The sequence below is a fragment of the Ammospiza caudacuta genome, chromosome 1 (genome assembly GCF_027887145.1).
Source record: "Ammospiza caudacuta isolate bAmmCau1 chromosome 1, bAmmCau1.pri, whole genome shotgun sequence".
NCBI classification, from domain to species: domain Eukaryota; kingdom Metazoa; phylum Chordata; class Aves; order Passeriformes; family Passerellidae; genus Ammospiza; species Ammospiza caudacuta.
In genome coordinates, this window is record NC_080593.1 from 133,403,827 (window position 1) to 133,424,699 (window position 20,873).

The 20,873-nt window shown below is 39.6% G+C and overlaps 1 protein-coding gene across 4 annotated transcripts; it reads right to left on the reverse strand.

The window, feature by feature from the left end:
* Window positions 1-2,872: 2,872 nt before the first annotated feature.
* NDUFAF6 (NADH:ubiquinone oxidoreductase complex assembly factor 6) lies at window positions 2,873-20,624 on the reverse strand. 4 transcript variants are annotated; one of them, XM_058808381.1, is made up of 9 exons: window positions 20,473-20,624; window positions 16,939-17,038; window positions 15,895-16,017; window positions 13,824-13,880; window positions 12,117-12,219; window positions 9,408-9,541; window positions 7,514-7,615; window positions 3,516-3,572; window positions 2,873-3,014 (listed from the first exon to the last, which is right to left on the reverse strand). In XM_058808381.1, exons 1-9 carry the CDS (start codon window positions 20,622-20,624, stop codon window positions 2,886-2,888), a joined length of 957 nt encoding a protein of 318 aa, XP_058664364.1. In that variant the 3' UTR covers window positions 2,873-2,885. The 4 variants fall into 4 exon arrangements, with proteins under 4 accessions (XP_058664364.1, XP_058664374.1, XP_058664383.1 ...); XM_058808391.1 differs by lacking the exon at window positions 20,473-20,624 and adding an exon at window positions 19,400-19,499 and having other exon boundaries at window positions 16,935-17,038; XM_058808400.1 differs by lacking the exon at window positions 20,473-20,624 and having other exon boundaries at window positions 15,895-16,076; window positions 16,935-17,031.
* Window positions 20,625-20,873: the final 249 nt, after the last annotated feature.

The window sequence follows — 20,873 nt, forward strand, 5'->3', positions numbered from 1 at the left end:
TTTACACATGGGGACCATTTTTTGGTTACCCTGAGCTCAGAGTAAGTCTGATTTCAATTTTGTTAATAATAAAGTGGGACATTTTTTGATACTCATACAGTTGCAAATGCACTTGGTTGTTAACTGATGCCAATTCAAACAATTATAGGAGGAATAATTAGCTTGTGAAATAATTCAACCTGTAATGGACTGACTTGTTTCCAAAGTTGGTGTGGACTGTTCCTCTTGCTTTTAGTGATCTACATTTTAGGAGACTGGTTTCTCTTCCTAATTTTTAATGTAAAAGGGCTTTTTACATTTTAAAATAGCCTTTTTACATTTTAAAATGTTGGCTATCAATGTCTTAGCAGTTTTTTTGATGGATTGGGGTGGGGTTGTTTTGGTTTGCTGTTTGCATGTTTTTATGTATAGGAACCAGGAAAGGACTGATTTCAGCAGTGATGACTTTAAACCTGAAGTTCAGTGACCAGAATTTCATCCTGGACAAAATACTAGTACTTGCTTTGCTCAATTTCTTTGAAAATCCTGTGTTAGAATTGAGCATACATAGAGTTGCAGTGTTATAAGGTAACTCCAGTACCCTGTAGGAAAGAAGCCACCCTGGGCTACAGTTGGGGAAAGGGTCAAGAACAGGCCTAGCTACAGCTTTGCATAGACTGGAGAAGGCTGGAGAAGGACCTGCCTTCAGAGGATATTGCTATGAGGAAAATTTGGGAAATTGCTACGTTGAAGAGCTGGAGGATGGTCAAGGCAGAGGAGGCTGCTGTTTACCTGCCATGATGAGAAAGGAAATATTACAGAACCACAGAACCATTTAAGTTGGAAAAGACCTCTGAGATTGAGCCAAACCTTTGACTGATCTCCACCTTGCAAACTAAACCACAGCACTGAGTACCACATCCAGTCATTTCTTGAACGCTTCCAGGGATGGTGACACCTCCACTTCCCTGGGCAGGCAGCCTGTTCCAATGTTTAACAACCCTTTCCACAAAGAAATTCCTCCTGATGTCCAGCCTAAACCTCCCCTGGCACAACTTGAGCCTGTGCCCTCTTATCTTGTTGCTAGCTGCTTAGGAGAAGACTTTACAGGACAGTGATTCCTTTTGAGAGGACAGACAGGTCTGCCTCAACTGGCCTGACTCAGCACATTTGGAACAAAACATGACCAAGTGCAGAAAGAGGCATTTGTAATGCTTGCTCCAGATCACAAAATAAACAGAGGGAATGTGCAGCTGGCCTGGTAGCAGCAACAGAGCCTAAGCCTTTGCTCTTCATTTGGCACAAAGAGTCGCAGTGCCTGCATAGGAATTAAACATTTTCTTTTCACCAGACCTCTTTGCCACATTCAGAAACACCAGTGATATGATACTGCAGCTGATCTGACAAGTGGACAGAACCTGAAAAGATTTTGCATTAAGAGAACAGCCAGTATGCTCCCAATCCATTCCATACTGATTCTTTTTGCTTTATATCACCTTGATTATTCCACCTCTAGTAATACAGAAAGCAGGATCCTGAGCTGAACAAATTCAAAGAGAAATGTCTTACTCAGGAATAAAAAACTGCAGATTAACCAAGATCTGTATCACAAACCAACTTAAAACATGTAAAGCAAAATCACCAAATGAAGAACTTTATGTAGGTTCCTATTCCTAAGATTTTCACCATGCTGACAGTTTGTGATAGAAAAAGCCACAAATCTTGTTCTCAGAAATTCATTATGTAACATTTTACACAAAAATACAGGATGTTGTTATACAGCCAAGCATCTGGGGTGATTTGCCCTGATTTAAGAAATAAAATCTCTAGGAAAAGCAGCTATTTACTAGAACTAGGATGAAGGCAGAACAAATGACCAGATTTGTGCAATTCAGTCATTCTGAATGTTAGGAAGCATTCTTTTACCGTAAAAAAATCAAACAGATATACTTACTTACCTTGATCCTAAGAGATGCTGAGTACAAAGCTACTCGTAATTTCCCACAAAAAAGCTCAGACCAGTATCTTTAGAGAGAGAGAGAGAGGACTAAAATTACCTGAAACATTCAGGAATGTTTTCACAGTACTAAAGAAAAGGAATTCAGGGAAGCCACACAGGAGTATGTCCTGAGAGATGTGTTGAACACGGAACAAAGGGGCAGTCAAACCCACATTGCAATGACAGCTGCGGGCAACAACAGACACGAGGCCAGGAGGAAGACACAGCCAAACCAAGAGCAGAGTGAAAGCACCAGAGATAAAAGATGTATTTTGTTTTATCCATGCTGATCCATACATATTAACGTATGGGCTCTCTTCCTTGGATGTAAAGCTATCCTCCCACTACCTACAGTCACTTCAATGCTCCATCTCAACACACAGTTAAATAATTTCTGCTAAAGCTTTTCCTGACAGTTTTCTTGCTCATTCTTCCAACTTTGAAGCATCACCACTGCTTGCAGGAAGCCTGCTCCTTGCAATAAATAGAACTACTTAGCTGATTTATAGGGCATTTACTGTAACTGCTTTTGGGAACAAACACAGCAGTCTTTTTTCTATTTCCTTTCCTCGGCAAAGAATCAGAACTGTCAGAAGTATCCATTAGCACAGTATTTCTCCAAGAATTCTGTCATACTGCTGTTATTACAGGAAATACAAGAAAAGCAATCTCAGACAAGGACATATGACTTGGCAGACAAGTGAAAAAGAGATATCAGCCTAATATTCCAAGAAGAAACTTAGCTACTGCCAGCAAGCTGACAGCTACAGTTCATGTGCATCTGCTGTTTCTCTGGAACAGCATTTTGCAGAAGTGTGAAGTCAGACACTTTGCAATTCTAGCAAGTTAAGACATTAAAGAAAAAAACTCAGCACTCTGAATCCATATTAAAATAACCAAACAAGCTTTAATATGTTTTCTTCCAAGATCTAATATACAAATACAATGGTAATAATGTACTCTTCTTTTGTAAGCTTGGATGAAATATATTGAAGTCCACTTTCCGCATGTTATATAAATAATCATCTAAAGCAACCTAGAAAAGAAGAAAAAGGCTTAATACACATGGTGCACACAAGTAATTAGGCATCAAGTTTAAAAAGCAATACGAGAAACTGAATGAGAAACTGTAAAAAAGGCTCAACAGTTTGCCTGTGCTATTAAATGGTAGTGTAATCATCACAATCCAAACATATAAAAATGTCAAGCTTTGTGAAGAGAAGCATTATCTTTTAGTAAACCAAACACCAAATTATGAAAATAGACAGGATTTGGGGCTTTTGCATTACCACAGCAGTCTACAAGCAAAGACATCTTGGGTGGAATGATGTAGTTAAAAGAGAATGATTAGAAGTGTTGATCAAAACTGTAAGGTTCTACAGTCAGGCACACATTATGATTTCTATGAGTTTTAGGTATTACATCCTCCCAAAATAAGATAGGTGAAGTGGTAGTTCCCCATGCTTAATTTGAATGCTCTTCACAAATCAGCACAATTATAAGTCCATCACTTAAAGAGTGCATATATCACACCCACCGTACAGAAAAAAGCAGGATACGCCTTCACAGGAACTTTCTTACTGAAAGATCTAGCCTAAAAGTAAATGGGGTAAGGTGGGAGGGAAAAACAAAACACAAAAAAAAAGTACTTATCAGAAGAATTTAACATTTCTGATTAAACATCAAGTACTATATATAATGCTTAGAGTCAACACACTGTATTACCAGCGTTATCCCTTTTTATTTTGACATCCTGAAACTGTAACATTTCATTCCATGAAAGCTGTGTACAAAAGTAGTTAAACAAAAGTATGTAATACTGGCAGAGGCTTGCAAAAATATTTACATGATTTGACAGACCTCAAGACTACATACTATAACCAAGGTAAACTAGCATGCCTTGCTCCAACAAAGTCCCAAGATGCACCTGGTTTAGTAAATACAGGTTAACTTTTTTTTTCCCCCAATAGACAGATATGATGGAAGAACAGAAATGCATTTTTCTAAGTGCATCTTTTTGGTTCAATGTTGCCATCGGTCCCAGGAGTCCATCTGTAAATGCTTTGGTTATGTATCTGAGACATCGAAATGATCTCAGTTCCTCAGTATCCACATATAAAAATCTAAAGCATGGCTGTATCAAATCTGCAGTTTAAACTCATATTCAAGTCAGTACATCTAACACAGCTGAAGAAGTCTTCCTGTAATGCCTGTCTATAAAAACAAAACCCCTTCTTGTTTTGCCTTTTCTTACAGGCTAAAACAAAGTAACTCTCTATAAATACTGATAAGAATGTGTGAGTTTGTAAAGTCTAGTTTTTCATGGACCTTTCCAGAAAACTGAGAAAATTAGCCTGAAACTTTAGGCGGAAAAAAATATCAATCTTTTCAGAAGACAAATTATTTTTAAAATTTCAGATATAATAACACCTGTGTGTGTATATCTATTTGTAAAATAGAAAAATGTTCTTCCTTGATCTAATGCTCTGCCCTTCTATTATTTATTGCAAATGAAAAAATAAAGTAATCTTGTTTGACCTTCTCAACCCAGAAGGGGTCACATGTCATTCAGAAAGCATTTTATCTCCCTTGATAAACTAAGTCCCATAACATGTAGGACAACAGAGACAAATGCAAAAAGCCAAAAGGGAGACCCTTTTTCACCAGAGGAACTGGGGAAGGGGTGCTGAAGAGAAAGAGGGAGAATGTGTAAATGTATTTGTAGGCTTTCAAAAGGAACACTTTGGGGGACTGACAGAGCATTTCCTTATATGCTTTTATGCTGATAAAACACACAATTCCTAAGGAAAACTGCAATCTTCATTATCATATTTTGCCACCTGCTGGTCAGCAGCTGCAGTGTGAGGAAGACCTGACCATACTCCAGAAACCTTTTTCTCAAAATTAAGGGCCACACTACTACAGTATGCTTCATGTAACATGGCTGAGACTCCATTCAGCATTTCAGATTTAGGTGTCTTCTGGCTGTGAAACGGGTGGTAATTGCTACTCTCATCCTCTAAAATACATGGTTTGTGTAATAAATGCTGAGATAGCTGAAACCTCTCTGCAGGTTTGAACATTACCCTATACCCTGTAATCCCAAGTAAAACAAAGGATAAGTGGCTGTGAAAACCCTCAGGCAAAACAAAATGGTGATTTTATACAGCAGAACAGATGCATTTAAAGGCACCAGCCCATTATATTTACCTAAGGTCCTGAAATACCCAGCAAATGCTGCTAGCAAAAGCCCATTTCATCCATTAGGCAGAAAGTATCCTTGTCCTTGCATTAACAGAGACCATCTGATTATGAAGGAGGCCAATACTCTGGTACTGCTGCCAGCTATGGCCAGTTCAAGTGGTTTGAACACTCCACAGTTCCTGCACTGTCCACAATTCACTGATGATGGGAGACTAGAAACAAGTATTCAAAGAGGAATTTTTAAAAAAAATTAATTATGGTGATATAACCCACCCATTAAAAAACATACAAAGGGGAAAGAAAATGGGAGGAGTGCCAGGATCAACATTCAGTTGAATAAAATGCTAATGCTGCCCTAATCTGGTTTCTTGGTATTTATACTTTTCTCCTTAGTCTCCAATTACATGATCACATTGCATACTTTCCACAGGACCCTCCCAGTGCATAACATGGGCAGGGCTCTAGGAATGAAGTGGGAAGAAAGGAGGCCAGTTCTCTTCAGAAGTTGGTAGGCTCATGTTGGGAACCAGGGGACGAATGCACTATGAATTATCAAATTACCTGAAAGGTTCTGAAGAACCAAATTCTTTTTCTGCTTGTATCCCAAAGTTTTCATACAACACCAGCAACCAAATTTAAATATGTGGACCATAAATACACATTACTTATTTTTCATGCCATCCATCCCTGATATGAGGCATTTCAGGCCATGCACTTGGCATTTTTCTTAGCCAAAAGGCAATGGGTTTTATACACTGTACATTATGGGTTGAAGGGTGGAGAATAATAAAAAAAAATATCAAAATATTTCAGCTTGAACAAAGATAATTGACAGTTTTGATGTTGTACTTTGTCTCTGTTCCCTACTTCTAAATGGAATAAATAGTTTTCTTGGGCATGTGACCACAAAAACTGAGACATCAGGTTAAACAACATGAACAGGAATGCCTTAAATGTGAATTATAATTAGTGTATGAAAAATAAAGCCAAAGGGTACAAAGAATCATAGAATGGTTTGGGTTGGAAGGGATCATCTGGTTCCAATCCCAGCCATGGGCAGGGACACTTCCCACTAGACCAGGCTGCTCAAATCCCTATCCAACCTGCCCTTGGACACTTCCAGGGATGGGGCATCCACAGTTTCTCTGGGCAATCTGTGACAGTGTCTCATCACCCCCACAGTAAAAAATTTCTTCCTAACATCTAATCTAAACCTGCTGTCATTCAGATTAAAGCCATTTCCCCTTGTCCTTAATGCCCTTGTAAGAAGTCCCTCTCTGGCTTTCTTGTAGGCTCCCTTTAGGTACTGGAGGGCTGTTACAACATATACACATTATTAACATAAAACAAAAACATTTATCAGCTCAGTAGGCACTGACTGAACAAACCAGGGATGCCAAATTTGACTTTCAGAAAAAAGATGAAGGGCTCTCCTATGTGGATTGCATAAGACACTGTGATCACAGGTAATGCTGTAATTGAGGATTATATTAATGGTGCAAATGCAGAGATAAATCTGGCATTTCTTTACTCTGAAGTGCTATCTTTCCAGACTACCTTGACTGGAACCACTGGGTGCAATACTCAAAGTGTACATGTACTTGTAGACATAAGAAACTCTTTGTAGCACTTTGGTTTCCAGCTAGAGGCAGACAAAGCATTGCCAATAAAACATTTTTCTGCTTTTGTACTGGGCACTAGGCAAACATCTCATAATGCAGCTAGAATAAAAGCATGAAAGAAAAAAATAAAGTAGAATTCTGCAGTTCTTCAGGGCCCATCATCCACTGCTCCAACCAAACAGACTTTCCTAATTGCCTTGGCTGCATGCCAGGAAAGAAACAAACAGAAAGCACCTTTCTCAACATAGCTTTGGGCATGGCTGGTCATGTCAGGGAATGAATCCCCCCTCCCACACACACGAACCAGCAGTTAAAGACAACATGCTCTGTTTTCCTGCAGCCATTCCATGGTGAAATCCATATGCAGATGTTCTTTCTATGGTGCTCATCCCATGCTGGCACATTGCTGCATTTATAAAAGTCTACTAAAGTTTCTCTTCAGTAATAATTCTTTTAGGCAGCATTTATATATATGAAATTGGACCTGGCTGTGAGTAAACTGTCTCCTGTACATAAAGATAATATTCATACAGAAGTAGTTGTAATATTTGAATCTTTAATGTGGTGGGATATTTTTAGTGTAAACTCTCAAAATAAAAAAGGGCAAAGTATGTGAAGTTAAGTATGCAGCTTTAGGTCTTCTAACAACAAATGCTTTGTGAAGACTAGCATCAGTTATGTTTATTTAGATAAATAAAAGGAATCTCACATGTTCTAGATGAATATGGGCCTGGCTGGCGATGTCATAAATTACATCTCTCACATTTTTCTCTTGCTTGCCTCTTATGAAATCCTCTTGTGAAACTCCATGCTAGACATAGGAAGGAAAACCAAAATCAAAAAAGAGAAAAAACCCTCTAAAAATATCAAGTTTTATTTTTGCTTCTCAAAAACCTGTCCCAGCAATGAAGCTAAGGACTAAAGACTAAAACAGCCTGAGTGTTCTACCACTGCTCTCTCATTTTTAATTTTGGTCAGTCACTTGGAACAAAATCAAGAAAACAAAGAGAACAGTTGGTACAGACTCTCTGCACAACTTTGTTTCCTAAAATTTTGTGGTCAGTAAGATTACAAAGTCAGATTTCAAAGTTTGGAGGATTTAGATCAGTTTAGATACCCAATTTATAAAACCATAATCCAAGAATCAATATTAAGCAGAAGACAGCCCGTAACAGTAACAGCTATCAAGAAGCCATGCTGGCTTTTGAATCTTGGGATTGGTGTGCACATCCCAGGCTCACAAAAAACCAACAACCAACAAAACAAGATACAAAGCCATCTCCAAAAACCAACCAACCAACCCCAGAACCACCAGAAAAGAGCCAAAAAGCCAACTCCCAACTTATTCTTTGACTACAGTGACTAATGTTAACACAGAATATGGCATATTCAGAATTGCACCAGCTGCCCACGCCTCTCAACCACACTGAGGCATGTGAGAGCTGCATGAAGGTGGGCAGAAAGGACTCACAGGAGGTACAGAGTCAGGAGAACTCCACAGTTCTTGCCAGCAGCTGAAAAGCTTACAAGATTGTCTGCACAGAAGGGATACAAGCTGTTTTTACAGTTTCACTGCAGAACACCTTCCATGGCAAGGAATGACTGAATTTTCAGGCTATGTTTGAAAAGCTGAAAACTTGGAAGGCCTCCCATAACACGCAGTCCCAGAAGGCTGGAAGGAGAGTGCATTCCTTTCTGTTGTCTTATAACCCTGACCTATATTAGTATCTTTAGTATCTGACCTATATTAGTACCTTAGAATCATTTCATCATTTTTTGCAGCTACCTACATTACTAGACTTCCAATTCAAATTTTTAACTGTATTGAAATTATATTCAGAAAATACTAACACAACCACCTTAGGCATCACCGTAATTGCATAAATTTTGGTTAAGTTGAAAAAGAACAGTATTAGCATCTAAAAATAAAGACTGGAAATGAAGGAGTAACAGCTGAGATGCCTACAGATTAAACCAGGGAATATTAATGAAAAATTCCAAGCTTTAATCTCATTTTATCTAAACTGACAGATCTGCTAAATTCCAGTGTAAATCTGATGTACAGTTTAAATTGGAGGGCTATACCATCTCCTATAAATGTACGGAATATAGGCCTATAACTCTAAAATGTGGAACAGGAAAAAACCCACAAACCACCAGCACATTATGAAAAGGTAGTAAAGAGAAGCACAAAAAGATTGTTTAAAGTAAAATTTCTCACAGTGCTTCCTTTATGGTGATAGGAAAAGAAAAAAAAAAGGAAAAAACCCATATCCAACTCCAAAACACAAACCCCCAGGACCCATTCTGTATATGCATTTTTATACATTATTGGAAAAATTCTTGAAACCTAAAAATATTAATACATTTAATGATAACAGACAAACCCCTAAGGGAAATCTAGAGTTTCTTGAAGATCACTGCTCTCACTTCCCAAAAGATATAAAGCCGTGTCAACTAGCAGGCCACAGCAGAATGAGTAAAAATAAAGAAAAAACATACCATTTCTTTCTGACATAATAAATTATGATCTCATACCTAGCCTTGAGAAACAGAGATAGAAAAACTACACTGTTCAATTCCAGACTATTTGCTTCTCTTACCAACATACAAATGTCCATGGGAAGAAAGACCTTTTGTCTTGTACAGTGATAAGGAGTTGCTCTCAAACAGGTAACTATGCCTTGTGCTTTCCCAATGTGACTGGCTGCATGGTCAGCATGGATGTCCCTCACACCTAAAATTGCAGAAACAATATGTTTAGAAACATGCAGTCAGGCCTGCTGAGGGTATGGTCTTCTCTGATGTATATCACAGTCATACTTTAGGAAAGCTACATGCATTGGTCCATGATAGAACTGTTCATGTGAATAAACTGCTCTGAGATCTCAACTCAGAGGTGCAAAACAGCAGGAAAATTCATTCATTTCCACATTCAGGAGCAAGGTGCCTCTTGTTGCAGTATCTGCAAAAGGTATACTTAGCAGAGCAGCACCTATTCAGATATATAACACTGGTACACAAACTCACTTTCATTGGCATATCCTCTCCCAGGATAACAGTATTCCAAGAACTGCTTTTCCTGCCAGAAAAAGTCATTCAAGTGTGAGATTTCTGACAAGCATTACTGCTTTCAGTGTGGTTTCATGATTAGCTGCAGCTGATTCATCAGTGTAGTGAAGTCAAAGAGAAATGATCCTATGCTTCACTTCCCAAACCCATTTCTCTGCCCCTTCCCTTGTGCTGTCAGGAGCAATGAGGCAAACTGAATCAGATCAACAAAACAACAGAAAACGAATGTTAGTTACTGCACAGACACATAAACTGTGAGAACTGAAAGAGGAAGGTGAGTGGGGCAGAGCAGCACCATTGCTCTTCATGGCAAGACCATACAAGCTTGGCTTAGACTGATTATAAAACTGAGCTAGGATAAAATGAAAATTTGAATTAAAATTTATAAAAACTCTTAACAGAAGCAGCATTCTACAAAGAAAGCAATGGGGATACAGCAATTACAGATCAATGAGCCTAACTGACATCTGGAAATAACACTGGGGGTACCAGATTCACTGCAGAAGCCTGTCTGGGTCTTCAGTGGGTCTCAGAATCCTCTGTGAAAGACTGACTATACCCACACTACAGGGACTGATTTTAGCAATGGCAGCAGAAAGCAAAGTGTGGCTTGGAGGAAACAATGGATATTATTTACTAACTACTTAAGTAATTAGTTAGAGAGCACAAATATTAGTATTTTTAAATTACAGGAGTTGAGAGGAAGCACCAGGACTTCAGATGACAGGATTACCAGCCAAAATGAGCTTGACAAAAGAAACAACCTGAAATCAGCAAGAATATAACAGTACCAGTACTGGGAGAGTACACATTGGGAGAGATACAACAGGAGACTGGTCAGAAATAAGGAGTCTAAAAAGCACAAGAAATTTAGCAAACATGACCTGAATGAAACCAGGTCCACCTAGTCTAGAAAACACTGCTGATGGGCAACCAAGAAAGGGGCTATATTTGATTAGTTTCTCAATTTGTGGAGAAAAATAACAGAAGTTAACTGTTTAATATGCAGTGGAGGAGACTTTTGCTTAGATATTTTGTTACATTTGTATATTTAAGAGAAGTTAAATATGACAACAGAAGACTTAAAATATCCAGACTCTCCATACAGATTTTCAAAAACAGTTTTATCTGATTTGTACAAGGAGTGAGTGATCCAAGCATGACTGAACTTATTCAGGATTTCTCAGAATGGAAGACACTGGCATTTCTCATGGTCCTACATTTCTTCAATAAAAGATTCAGAAAGATACTTGCAACATTTCACTGACTTCCTACTGAGGAAGCAAACATCAGATGTTAAGAAATAAGTTCCTCAATTCTTTTAAAGAAGAATGTACTCACCATCTCTCTCTTTTTACTTCTCCTTTTTCTATTTTTTTTTTAACTTTTAGCATCAGTGTTTGCCTTTCATCAGATTAGTCTGACAAGCAAGAGGAAAATATTGCCACTACAATACTAAACACTAAACACTAAATAATAATAGTAACAATAATGATATGAACAATATTAATAATATTAATCATAATTTGGGGGTTTTTTCACCTTTTTTTTTACATCCAAGCTCATATTGCGAATGCTTCCATAACACAAGAGATACCTAAATGAAAATTACCCTTTTCTTCACTACAAATGAACAGTTCTTTCCCAATTTGTGGTTCTTACATTAGACATGACACAGACAGTAGCTCTTGATCACAGGGATCATTTTGTTGCATTTTTTTCTAGCTCTTCAATTACTGATAGTTAAACTACTTCTAGGAAGAGGAGAGGATTCAGACCCAAATTTAAAACATCACCAAAGGAAGTTTGTAGGTTGGGAAGTTGGCTGTTTGAAGACAATCAGTGTCCATCACTGCAATACAGAACAACAGCTGCAGGATACCTACAGCACTTTGTATTCTGATAAGCAGGAATAATTGAAATACAGTGAAGAGCTGAATTTTCCACATGCTGTAGGAGGAGCAAGAACAGAGAAAACCAAGCAACAAAGAACAGTAGGAAACTGCACTTCAATGAGCTCTGCACTGAGCAGCTTCCAAGGAAAGTAGTGTTCTAGGACAGCTGCAGTACAATTCCACATTTATAGTTCAGCATTCAAAAGATATCTGAAATTCTAGCTAGGACAGCTTTTACTGAAATTAAACTCCAGTAGGAAAAGAAAAGGCTTTTTGAAATATCAGTAAATATTGTACTTGCACTAATGAGTCATCAGCAAAACCTAGAAAGGAAAAAACACCTACCCAGTGTTTCCAAGGTGAGGTACAAGAGAGCACTCTGAGTGTTCTCAGCGTATGTTTCCAGCTCCTGGATGTTACGGTACGGCCGATCATCCAAATTCTTCTCCTGGAACATAAACACGGAGCTTCAGTAGAATGCAAACATAACTGCTGTTTGTACAGGCTTATTACTACGGCCATGTCAATCCAATGCACCACCAAAAACAAAAAAGGACAAAATTGAGAGACTGAAAGAGAGTATAAAGTCAGATAGAAGCACACATTAAAGCTTATAGCAAACCTAACAAATAACTACACTCAACTGCGGCCAAGAAGCAAATACAACTTTCTGCAATAATATGAAATCAGAATTCTCCATAAAAAAGGAAACAGCAAAACCAAAATATCATATGGTATTCTTACATTATAGGGTTGTCAATATTTAATTTGCATCTGAAGCAGAGAGAAATTTAGATAAACAGGAATGTATTTTTTAAAAACATAAAGTAAATCTATGAAATGGACAGAAGTGTTAAAGTCATGTAAAAACCCAGAGATTCACAGAATCATAGAGTGGTTTGGGTTGGAAGGGACTTTAAAGATCAACTAGCTCAAAGTTCTCTGCCATGGACATGGAAACCTTCTACCAGTCCAGGTTGTTCAGAAGTCCACCCAACCCCTGAACCCCTCATAAAGAGCCCACAACCCCTTTGGGCAACCTCTTCCAGTGTCTCACTGTCCCCACAGTAAACAATTTCTTTCTCAGATCTAATCTAAACCTACCCTTCTTCATCTCAAGGCCATTCTCTCTTGTCCTATCACTACATTCCCTTATCAAAAGTCTCACTCCAGCTCTTGTAAGCCTCTTCCAGGTACTGGAAGGCGCTCTAAAGGTCTCCCCAGAGCCTTCTCTTCCCCAGAATCAACAGCCCCAAATCTCTCAGCCTGGACACAGGAGAAGCGTTCCAGCCCTCTGAACAACTCAGTGGTGCTAACAAATAATACATCCAAAATAATAAAATACACCCAAAACTGTAACATCCTCCAGCATTCCTCCTGTCCTAACGGTTTCTATGCTTAAAATATACCACTCTAAAGACTAAAAAAGTCTTAACATTAAGAAAGTCTGAAGCCTTTCATAGCAATGACCCTCTGCAAGTAACTGACCATCAACTAGCTCAATTTATAGCTTCATGAGACACTTTAGCAGCAAAATTAGCTTAGGAGATTCCTGCACTCTGCTTTTCATTCTTGTCCTTGTGTCAGAGTTTGTAGCAACATCAATGTACCAGTGATGCTCTTAACCTTGTTTTTCCCAAGGAAAAAGGTGGCTATGTTAAACTTCATGTGATTTGAATGGTCCAGTTTACACCACTGCTTAGAAAAACTCCACAGCCATGATAAGGAGTAGCATGAAAGTGTGGCAGAAGGGTTCAGATAGGTCATTTAAATTTTGACATTTTATATCCACATGAATTCACAAACTACATCAATTTAGGACAAAAAATAAACAAAGGATTCTATTAGCCATTTTTGAAGAAAGAACAGAAACTATGAAGAGTAGGATCAAGGAAGAATTTTTTAAAATGTAGCAGTATAATTTTTAAAGAGAAATACTACTGTCTGGAAAATTACATAAGCTTTTTTTTACATGCAAACCTATAAAAATAAGGAAAAGAAAACCCAAATATGATTAAAGGCAGAATCAGTCTCTGAAGGGTAAATACTTACTCTTTCATCTATGATCTTCATGAACCACATTTTAGTCAAGTTATGCTTCTTGACAGCCTGAAAATTATAAAATAAAACCTCATCGTTAATGTATACAAAGTGATGGTAATACTGCATTCTGAAGGCTGAAATACATTTCAGGTATTTAATACAAGACTTGTATTCACTGGGTTAAATCAAAGTGGCAAGTCAGTGGAAAATGAGAATCTTCTTCAAATACAAAAATTTTCAACTGGCATTTACAGCAAGTTGCTGCACAGAGAAAATTAAATACCAGACATCATGCCAGCAAACTAAAAGCATTTCTTTAAAAATGTTTATGAAATTAATTTATTCTTGGAGTCATATGTTCCCACAAAATATTTGCAGATAACTATGTTCACTTTCCAAAAAGAACAGTTTCCTCCAGAGCCTAGCAATAAAAATATTTCCCCTGTAAATTCTCAAGAAAATATCAGCACAACATACCAATACATACTGTAAAGGCAGAATGCTAACAAAGCAATACAATTAATATTATGGGTTTGTTTAAAGAAATATTGCACAGCATCTCATATTTACACTTTCTTCTTTTGGTTCTTGTCTTATATTTGACTTCCTTCCTGTGCCACTTCATTCTATCAACTTACCTTCAATCCTCTTAATTCCACACTTTTAATTTTTAGAACACATTTTCAGAAAGGCTATGATCACATGTGAAAACATCTATAAACAAAATTTAGGGAGCAGATTTCTCACTGTTTAGTCCTCATTGCTCACTTTCAACTTCTCCTTTACATCTATCATATTAGTAAATATTTTTCAAGGTTTTACAAGACCAGATCTTCTAGATTCTATAAAGTACTTGGTATATGAAAAGGAAAATTTTAAGTTATAACTACAAATATTGTTTTTTAGTCTCACTTGTTCACCTCACATATAATTTTGTAAATGAAATCCTTGGAATACTAACAGGTCAAGACTTAAAAGGACCAAACTCAACTATGCTAAATTACCCAATTTGTGCATTACATCCATTACTTCATTCAAACACATGGGTCCTCATTTCTCAGAAGTTTGAAAAATTGGCTTCTTCCACAGAAATGAACAGAGAATTAAGTCTCACTTTTCATACGTTCAAAACAGACAGAAAAGATCACACATTATACAGTTGCTGTGTAAGTTTATATTAAAGTCACCAAAAGGTGAGCTATTAATAATTCTAGAAATACTATTAAAGGCTACTTGTCTACTTTACTAGTGTATAAAAATTTGGAACCTACATGCAAGTATTCTGGGATATATAAAACTTCAGGAACACGTTTAAGCATCATTAACTTAAATTTAGTCTGGAAAATTACACTGTCCTCATATAAACTCAACAGCAACAAAGGAATATACATAGAATATGCTGTACAAAGACACGTTAATTCTACTAACAGCTCTGCAATACTTGTGAGTTCAGGTGTCTCCCCAAATCCTTTTTTCTAAGAATTGCAATGACATTCTTGGATATTTGTGAAGTCATGGGCTTCAAATAGGTCACTCTTGGGGTATTTGCTGAAATATGGAAATAAAATCCCATCTTGACTGCAAAAGTTACCAAGTCACATTGAATTGTTAGTTCACTCCAGTGTTCTGCAGTGCTTAGAGCTATCAGAGCTCCTAAAAATACTTTCTGAATTATTTTTCATCATCTTATTTTGCAAGCAGTTTTGTTTGGAATGTATTATATTGGTCTTCCTTTATTAGAATCATACCTGAGGTGAAATCTCACCAAAGACCATTCTTCTTCCACTTCAAAACCAATTTCCTGTTTTGTGAGAAGGGAGTACATCTGGCAGTCTTAGCTACTGGAGAGGGTTGCAATTGGTACCCCAGAATCAGAACAACTTCTATCTGAATACTGTACTGGTTTTGGCTGGGATAGAGTTAATTTTCTTCACAGCACTTTTATGGTGCTGTGTTCTGGATCTGCGCTGGAAACAGTGCTGTTGGTTAGAAGAGATGCCACACAGCACACACAAAACACTGACATTACTTCCCACAGTAATATTAAAGCAGATTTTAGGACAAGAAAGGTGTATTTTACCCTCCACAGCTCTGTAGCAACGGGCTGATGTGGTGGGTTATCGCTGTATATGTCCTCCACAGCGTCCCTCCAGAACTGCATCCGCATCAAACCTGTTGTCTTCTGAGTTATGGAGTCTTTAATCTGGAAAGGACACATCCGGAGTGAAATTCAGTGTCTTTAACACACTTGGTCTATCTATGCTGAAAAGACAGACACAGGACACAGTCAAACTCAGAAGAGAAAGAGCTCAGTTCTGAACTGACATTTATTCCTCATAAAGCTTCGGAACACTGCATAGAGTAAATGTAAAATCTTCACCACAACCTGATTTTGAAACCCACAGAGATTAAATGTTGGGTAACCCTCACTTCAGCTTTCCTCCCTGAAGGAAAGCTCCCAGTGGTGACAGCAGCAAGGGAGGGCACACATGGGCTGCCAGAAGCACAGCCTACAGAAGCTGGTGAGGGATTTTGCCTGGTCAGCTCATTTCCTGGATCACTCCCTTCTGGCAAGCACTGCCAACCTTCCTGGTTGCACTGGCAGTTTCTGGGCACCTTGCAAATGGGAGAGACTGCAGCCACTCCTCTCCCACAACTCTCTAACTACAAACTTCCCTCCTGCAGCCTTTTCATCACCTTGCTTCTGCCAACAAAGGCTTGGTTCTGATTATAATATCCCATTTTTTGAGCAACCTGTTACAGTTAGGATTTAGCTGCACTTTACCCATTAACTGCATGTGAAGCCAGGAATTAGATGCAATCACATAAAAGTATCAAGAACCACTGCCTGTTTGCTATAACTTGATTTTAAAATGCATAAAGAAAAGGTCATAAAAATTATACACATAAACAAAATAACAGGGCAGGCTGGGTAATTTCCATGGGCCATTCAAAACTGGAGGTTTGTACTGCACTATTTATTCATGGCCCTTGACTGTATGAAAGTTAACCTTGGCAAAACACCACTGACTACAGAAAGAGAGAGTACTTACAAGCGTAACTTAAGAGTATCAAAATTCTTATTTTCAATTTCCAGAGTTCACAAATGTATTTTAATACCTGCCTGAGCCAGTTCCACATTGAAGGCTCTCAAGGCAAAAGCAGAGGTTCGAGATTCCACAGGCAGCAGCAGAGAACACAGAAACCCTTGATAGTCACGCTTCCTATAAAAGAATCAAAATGCACATTTGTTATTTATAGCTCTAAGTCAATTGGAGGTGCTATTCCTTAGCACTGAACTTCTGAAAGAGTCACAGTAAGTTATAGCTCAAAACTCTGACTTTGCAAAAGTAGCAGCTTTTAGGCTTGTTTTAAAGTAAGATCAACTCCAAGAGAGAGTGCAGGCTGCTTGAACTCTCAGTGCACCTCTGAATTCCACATCTCAAGATATCTGGCTAAAGGCATGGAGCAAGGCTGTGGCAGAACTGCATATAGAATCCAGATTGTCCAACTTGCAGATTTCTGTTCCAAACACGAAACCACATTTCTTTACAAGACTGTTCTTTGGAGCTTGGCAGAACAGTGCTTGCTTAACCATTAAGTTTTTGTTTACTGGCAACTATATTCAAAGCATAAAACCTCAGGGAGTTGGCAGTTTTGCTGCAGGTAGCTCCTTGCCAACCCAGAGTGATTTGCCTTCGTTTGGCCACGTGGGTGTGTGTGCCACAAAATTAAAAACACAGTGCTCAGAACCATGAACTACAAAATCACTCCAGCTAACAAAAACACATGACCACCTCTGAAAAGCTAAACTGCTTGTTTTGAACAACACTTTTGTGTACTTTCTGATAAGCCTGAAACCTCATTCTTGCTTAGAACAAGATGAACTCCCAAGTTTGGCCTGAAGAGTGGAGAAGCAGGTTGTCAAGGAAAACACATGCACTCATTTTCAATAAGTTTGCTGTTCTTGCATGTACTCATATTTCTTTTGAATATGATCTTAAAATAGAAACCCAAACTAAACCCAAAGGTTATTAGGGTTGCTACTTTTAGCATCAAACAAAAAGGAAGTGAAGTTTAACAGAGATGCTTAACCCTACAATACACAGCAGCTGAAAACTAGCAAATGCTTTGTTTCCGCAACTGTTGTCAGACTCTTTTAGACCTCAATGCAAATACAGAAATATCAACCCAAAAAAATTACATTTTGGAACTGTAGTAGGCTTTAAAAGACACCATATTACAGAACAGATACGTTAAATCTCCCTCAGTTAGGACACTTTTTGAAAAATATTATCAGCTCAAAGCCTAGTATTTTTTTCAAGACATTGTAGAAATACCAGTATTGTCCACCCCAGACAGAGCTGCATGGTTTATAGCCACATTTTCCCAGTTCCAGTCTGTCTGTGTTGTTCACACAACACAGAACCACCTCTACTTTCAAAAAGGAAACAAAGAAATATGTTACACAAAGTACAGAGCAACACAATAGAGAAAATTGTCTTCCCTCTGGTAATGCTGTTGACATGGTGGGGTTTTGGTTGCTTTTTTCCAATTATTCCAAGCTCAAAAATTTAGTGCATCAAATCCATTAAGCCTCAGTAAAATAAAATTGATATTGCTGTAGATCACATTCCACCCCAACCCTCTTCATGTATGAGCATAAGAAATGTAGAAAGGAAGGAATGACCTTAAGTCAGGTATTGACTTTTTTAATAGATAAGTTGAGGTTTTTCAAATAAGTATAAGCTTATATATAAACCCACAGCCAGAAGAAAAATTAGTATTGGTCATAACTGGACTTTCCATATAATGAATGTGTAATAAAGGTATCGGATCCACAAGTTTGTTTTTGAGACCAGGCATCCCTGACAGTAAGAGACATAACACATACCTATAAGGAAAACATTTTTTTAGTCAAATATCTTGAAGTGAATTCAGTTGTTTAAAGAAAAAGGAAGACCAAAGAGAAAGGGCATTTTCCGTATTCCAAAAACAAATATACATTATAAAAGCACAACTCAGTTGTACTTCCTAATGTGTTTGAGACTCAAATTCAGAACTAGGGAGTTGCTGACACTTCCATAGCCCCAAGTGTTTTATTACTGTTTGAATAATTCCTTCCACTTATTTTTTATAGTTATTATTTCCATGCACTAGTTGAACTACTGGGAACAGCAGCTTCAATTAAATAATGCCAAAAGCATAACCACTTTTCATTTTACTATTTTGAATGCTTGCGTATTTTTCTAATTAGTCCTTTTATCATTTAACAAAAATACATATAAAAAAAGTTTTAATTCAACCATCTCATTGGAACCTAACTATTCTGTTCATAATTGCTTGTTACTGGAAACATTTCACCTGCACAACTTTACCTGTGCATTGGCTGTACACACAGCCTCTGGTCTCCTGAGTATCAGGGAAATGAATCCTGGGTAGAATAACTAGGAAAAGAAAGCTTATTCTGAAAATCATGAAAAATGCAATGTGGCTGTGCATTCTGGTGCTTCTGTATGGGTCAGCTTCTTGCTGCTGCACTGAACATTTAAGATTGTCCCATTTCTTTCCCTCAGTTTTCCTACCTCAAACATTACTGCAGACCACACACATCTTTCTGTCTTTTTACAAGCATCAGTTTGGAGAAGATAATCCTGTTCCATTCTGTCTATGCACACATGGAAACCTTCTCCCAGCTTTTGTCAATCATCTGGAAAAACAGTATCCAAAGAGAAGTTACCTAGGTCTTTACTGAGAAACTTGTTTAACATCTTACTTTACAATGAACTGAATTCCTGGGAACTCCAAAGCAGCCAAGGGGCCCTACACATTGTTTGCAGCCCAGAATCCAAGAAGGAAAAGTGACCTGACCTGGAAGTGTCTGACTGCACTCTGCTCCTCTTGGTGCGTTTTGGGTTTGACAAAAAAAAAAAAAAAAAGGATGTTTTGGAAACATAGGCCTCCTCTTGCATTTACGACAGAGAAAGTACTGAGCTTGCTCCAGCTGTCAGATGTCCTCTGACCGCAACTCTTTATCCCGTTTTTCCAGGGAGCGCTCAGCAAGCATGGCTAGTTCTCAGTAGCCAAGATTTGAAAACAGCCAATGTTTTTAAACATCCACTTCGGTGATTTCGCTCTCCAAAACACCGATACAAGGGAACAAGAACGTTCCGTTCTTCCGGAGGAACGCAGCCACAGAGGGGGAGGGCACTGCCGTGGGAGGCTGCCCAGCACGGTGGCGGAGCGTCCCTCCCTGGGCACATTCAACACCCACCCGGACACGCTCCTGTGTAACCTGCTCTAGGTGACCCTGCATGGGCGGGGGTTGGACTGGATATCTCCAAAGGTCCCTTCCAACACAGACGAATCAGTGATTCTGTGTGCAGGCTGAATCATCCACGCGGCCTAAATATGCGCCTGGTTTCAATGCTCCCGACACGGCGCGGTCCCGCCGGCCCACCGCGGCCGGCCACACGGGCTGTTTTCGGGGCCCGGAGAGCCCGAGGGCGGCCTGGGCAATCCCAGCCATCCTTTCTGAGAAGTCGTCAGCGTTCCCGTCGGTTGGGAAGCGCGGCCGAGCCTTCCCAGGCCGGGCTCGCCGCCCAGCTCTGCGGAGCGCGCACCCCCGCGCCTGCAGCCCCCCGCGGCGGGCACTCACCGCACCAGCTCGGCACAGTACTGCACCGCTCCTCCGGCCGCCGGCCCGCTCCAGCCCACCGCCGCCGCCCTCCCGCCGAGCGCCGGCGGCCGCGCCAAGCGGCGGCCGATCCCACCACGCCGCAGCGCTGCCCGCGCCATGCTGCCCGCCATGGCCCCGGCCCCGCCGTGCCGCCCCGCCCCGCGCCGCGCCGCGCCGCGCACGGCCGCCGGCAGGGGGCTCACGGGGGCCGGCAGGGGGCGCACGGGGGCCGGCAAGGGGCGCACGGGGGCCGGCAGGGGGCGCACGGGGGCCGGCAGGGGGCGCACGGGGGCCGGCAGGGGGCGCACGGGGGCCGGCAGGGGGCGCACGGAGGCCGGCAGGGGGCGCACGGGGGCCGGCAGGGGGCGCACGGAGGCCGG

Excerpts from the sequence above, each read along its gene's own strand:
- NDUFAF6 (XM_058808381.1), bottom strand. The coding sequence starts at position 20,624 with ATGGCGGGCAGCATGGCGCGGGCAGCGCTGCGGCGTGGTGGGATCGGC. Across the intron at positions 13,881-15,894 it reads TTGCTACAGAGCTGTGGAGG|GCTGTCAAGAAGCATAACTT; the intron begins GTAAAATACACC and ends TATAATTTTCAG. Across the intron at positions 9,542-12,116 it reads CCTCACCTTGGAAACACTGG|GTGTGAGGGACATCCATGCT; the intron begins GTAGGTGTTTTT and ends CTGCAATTTTAG.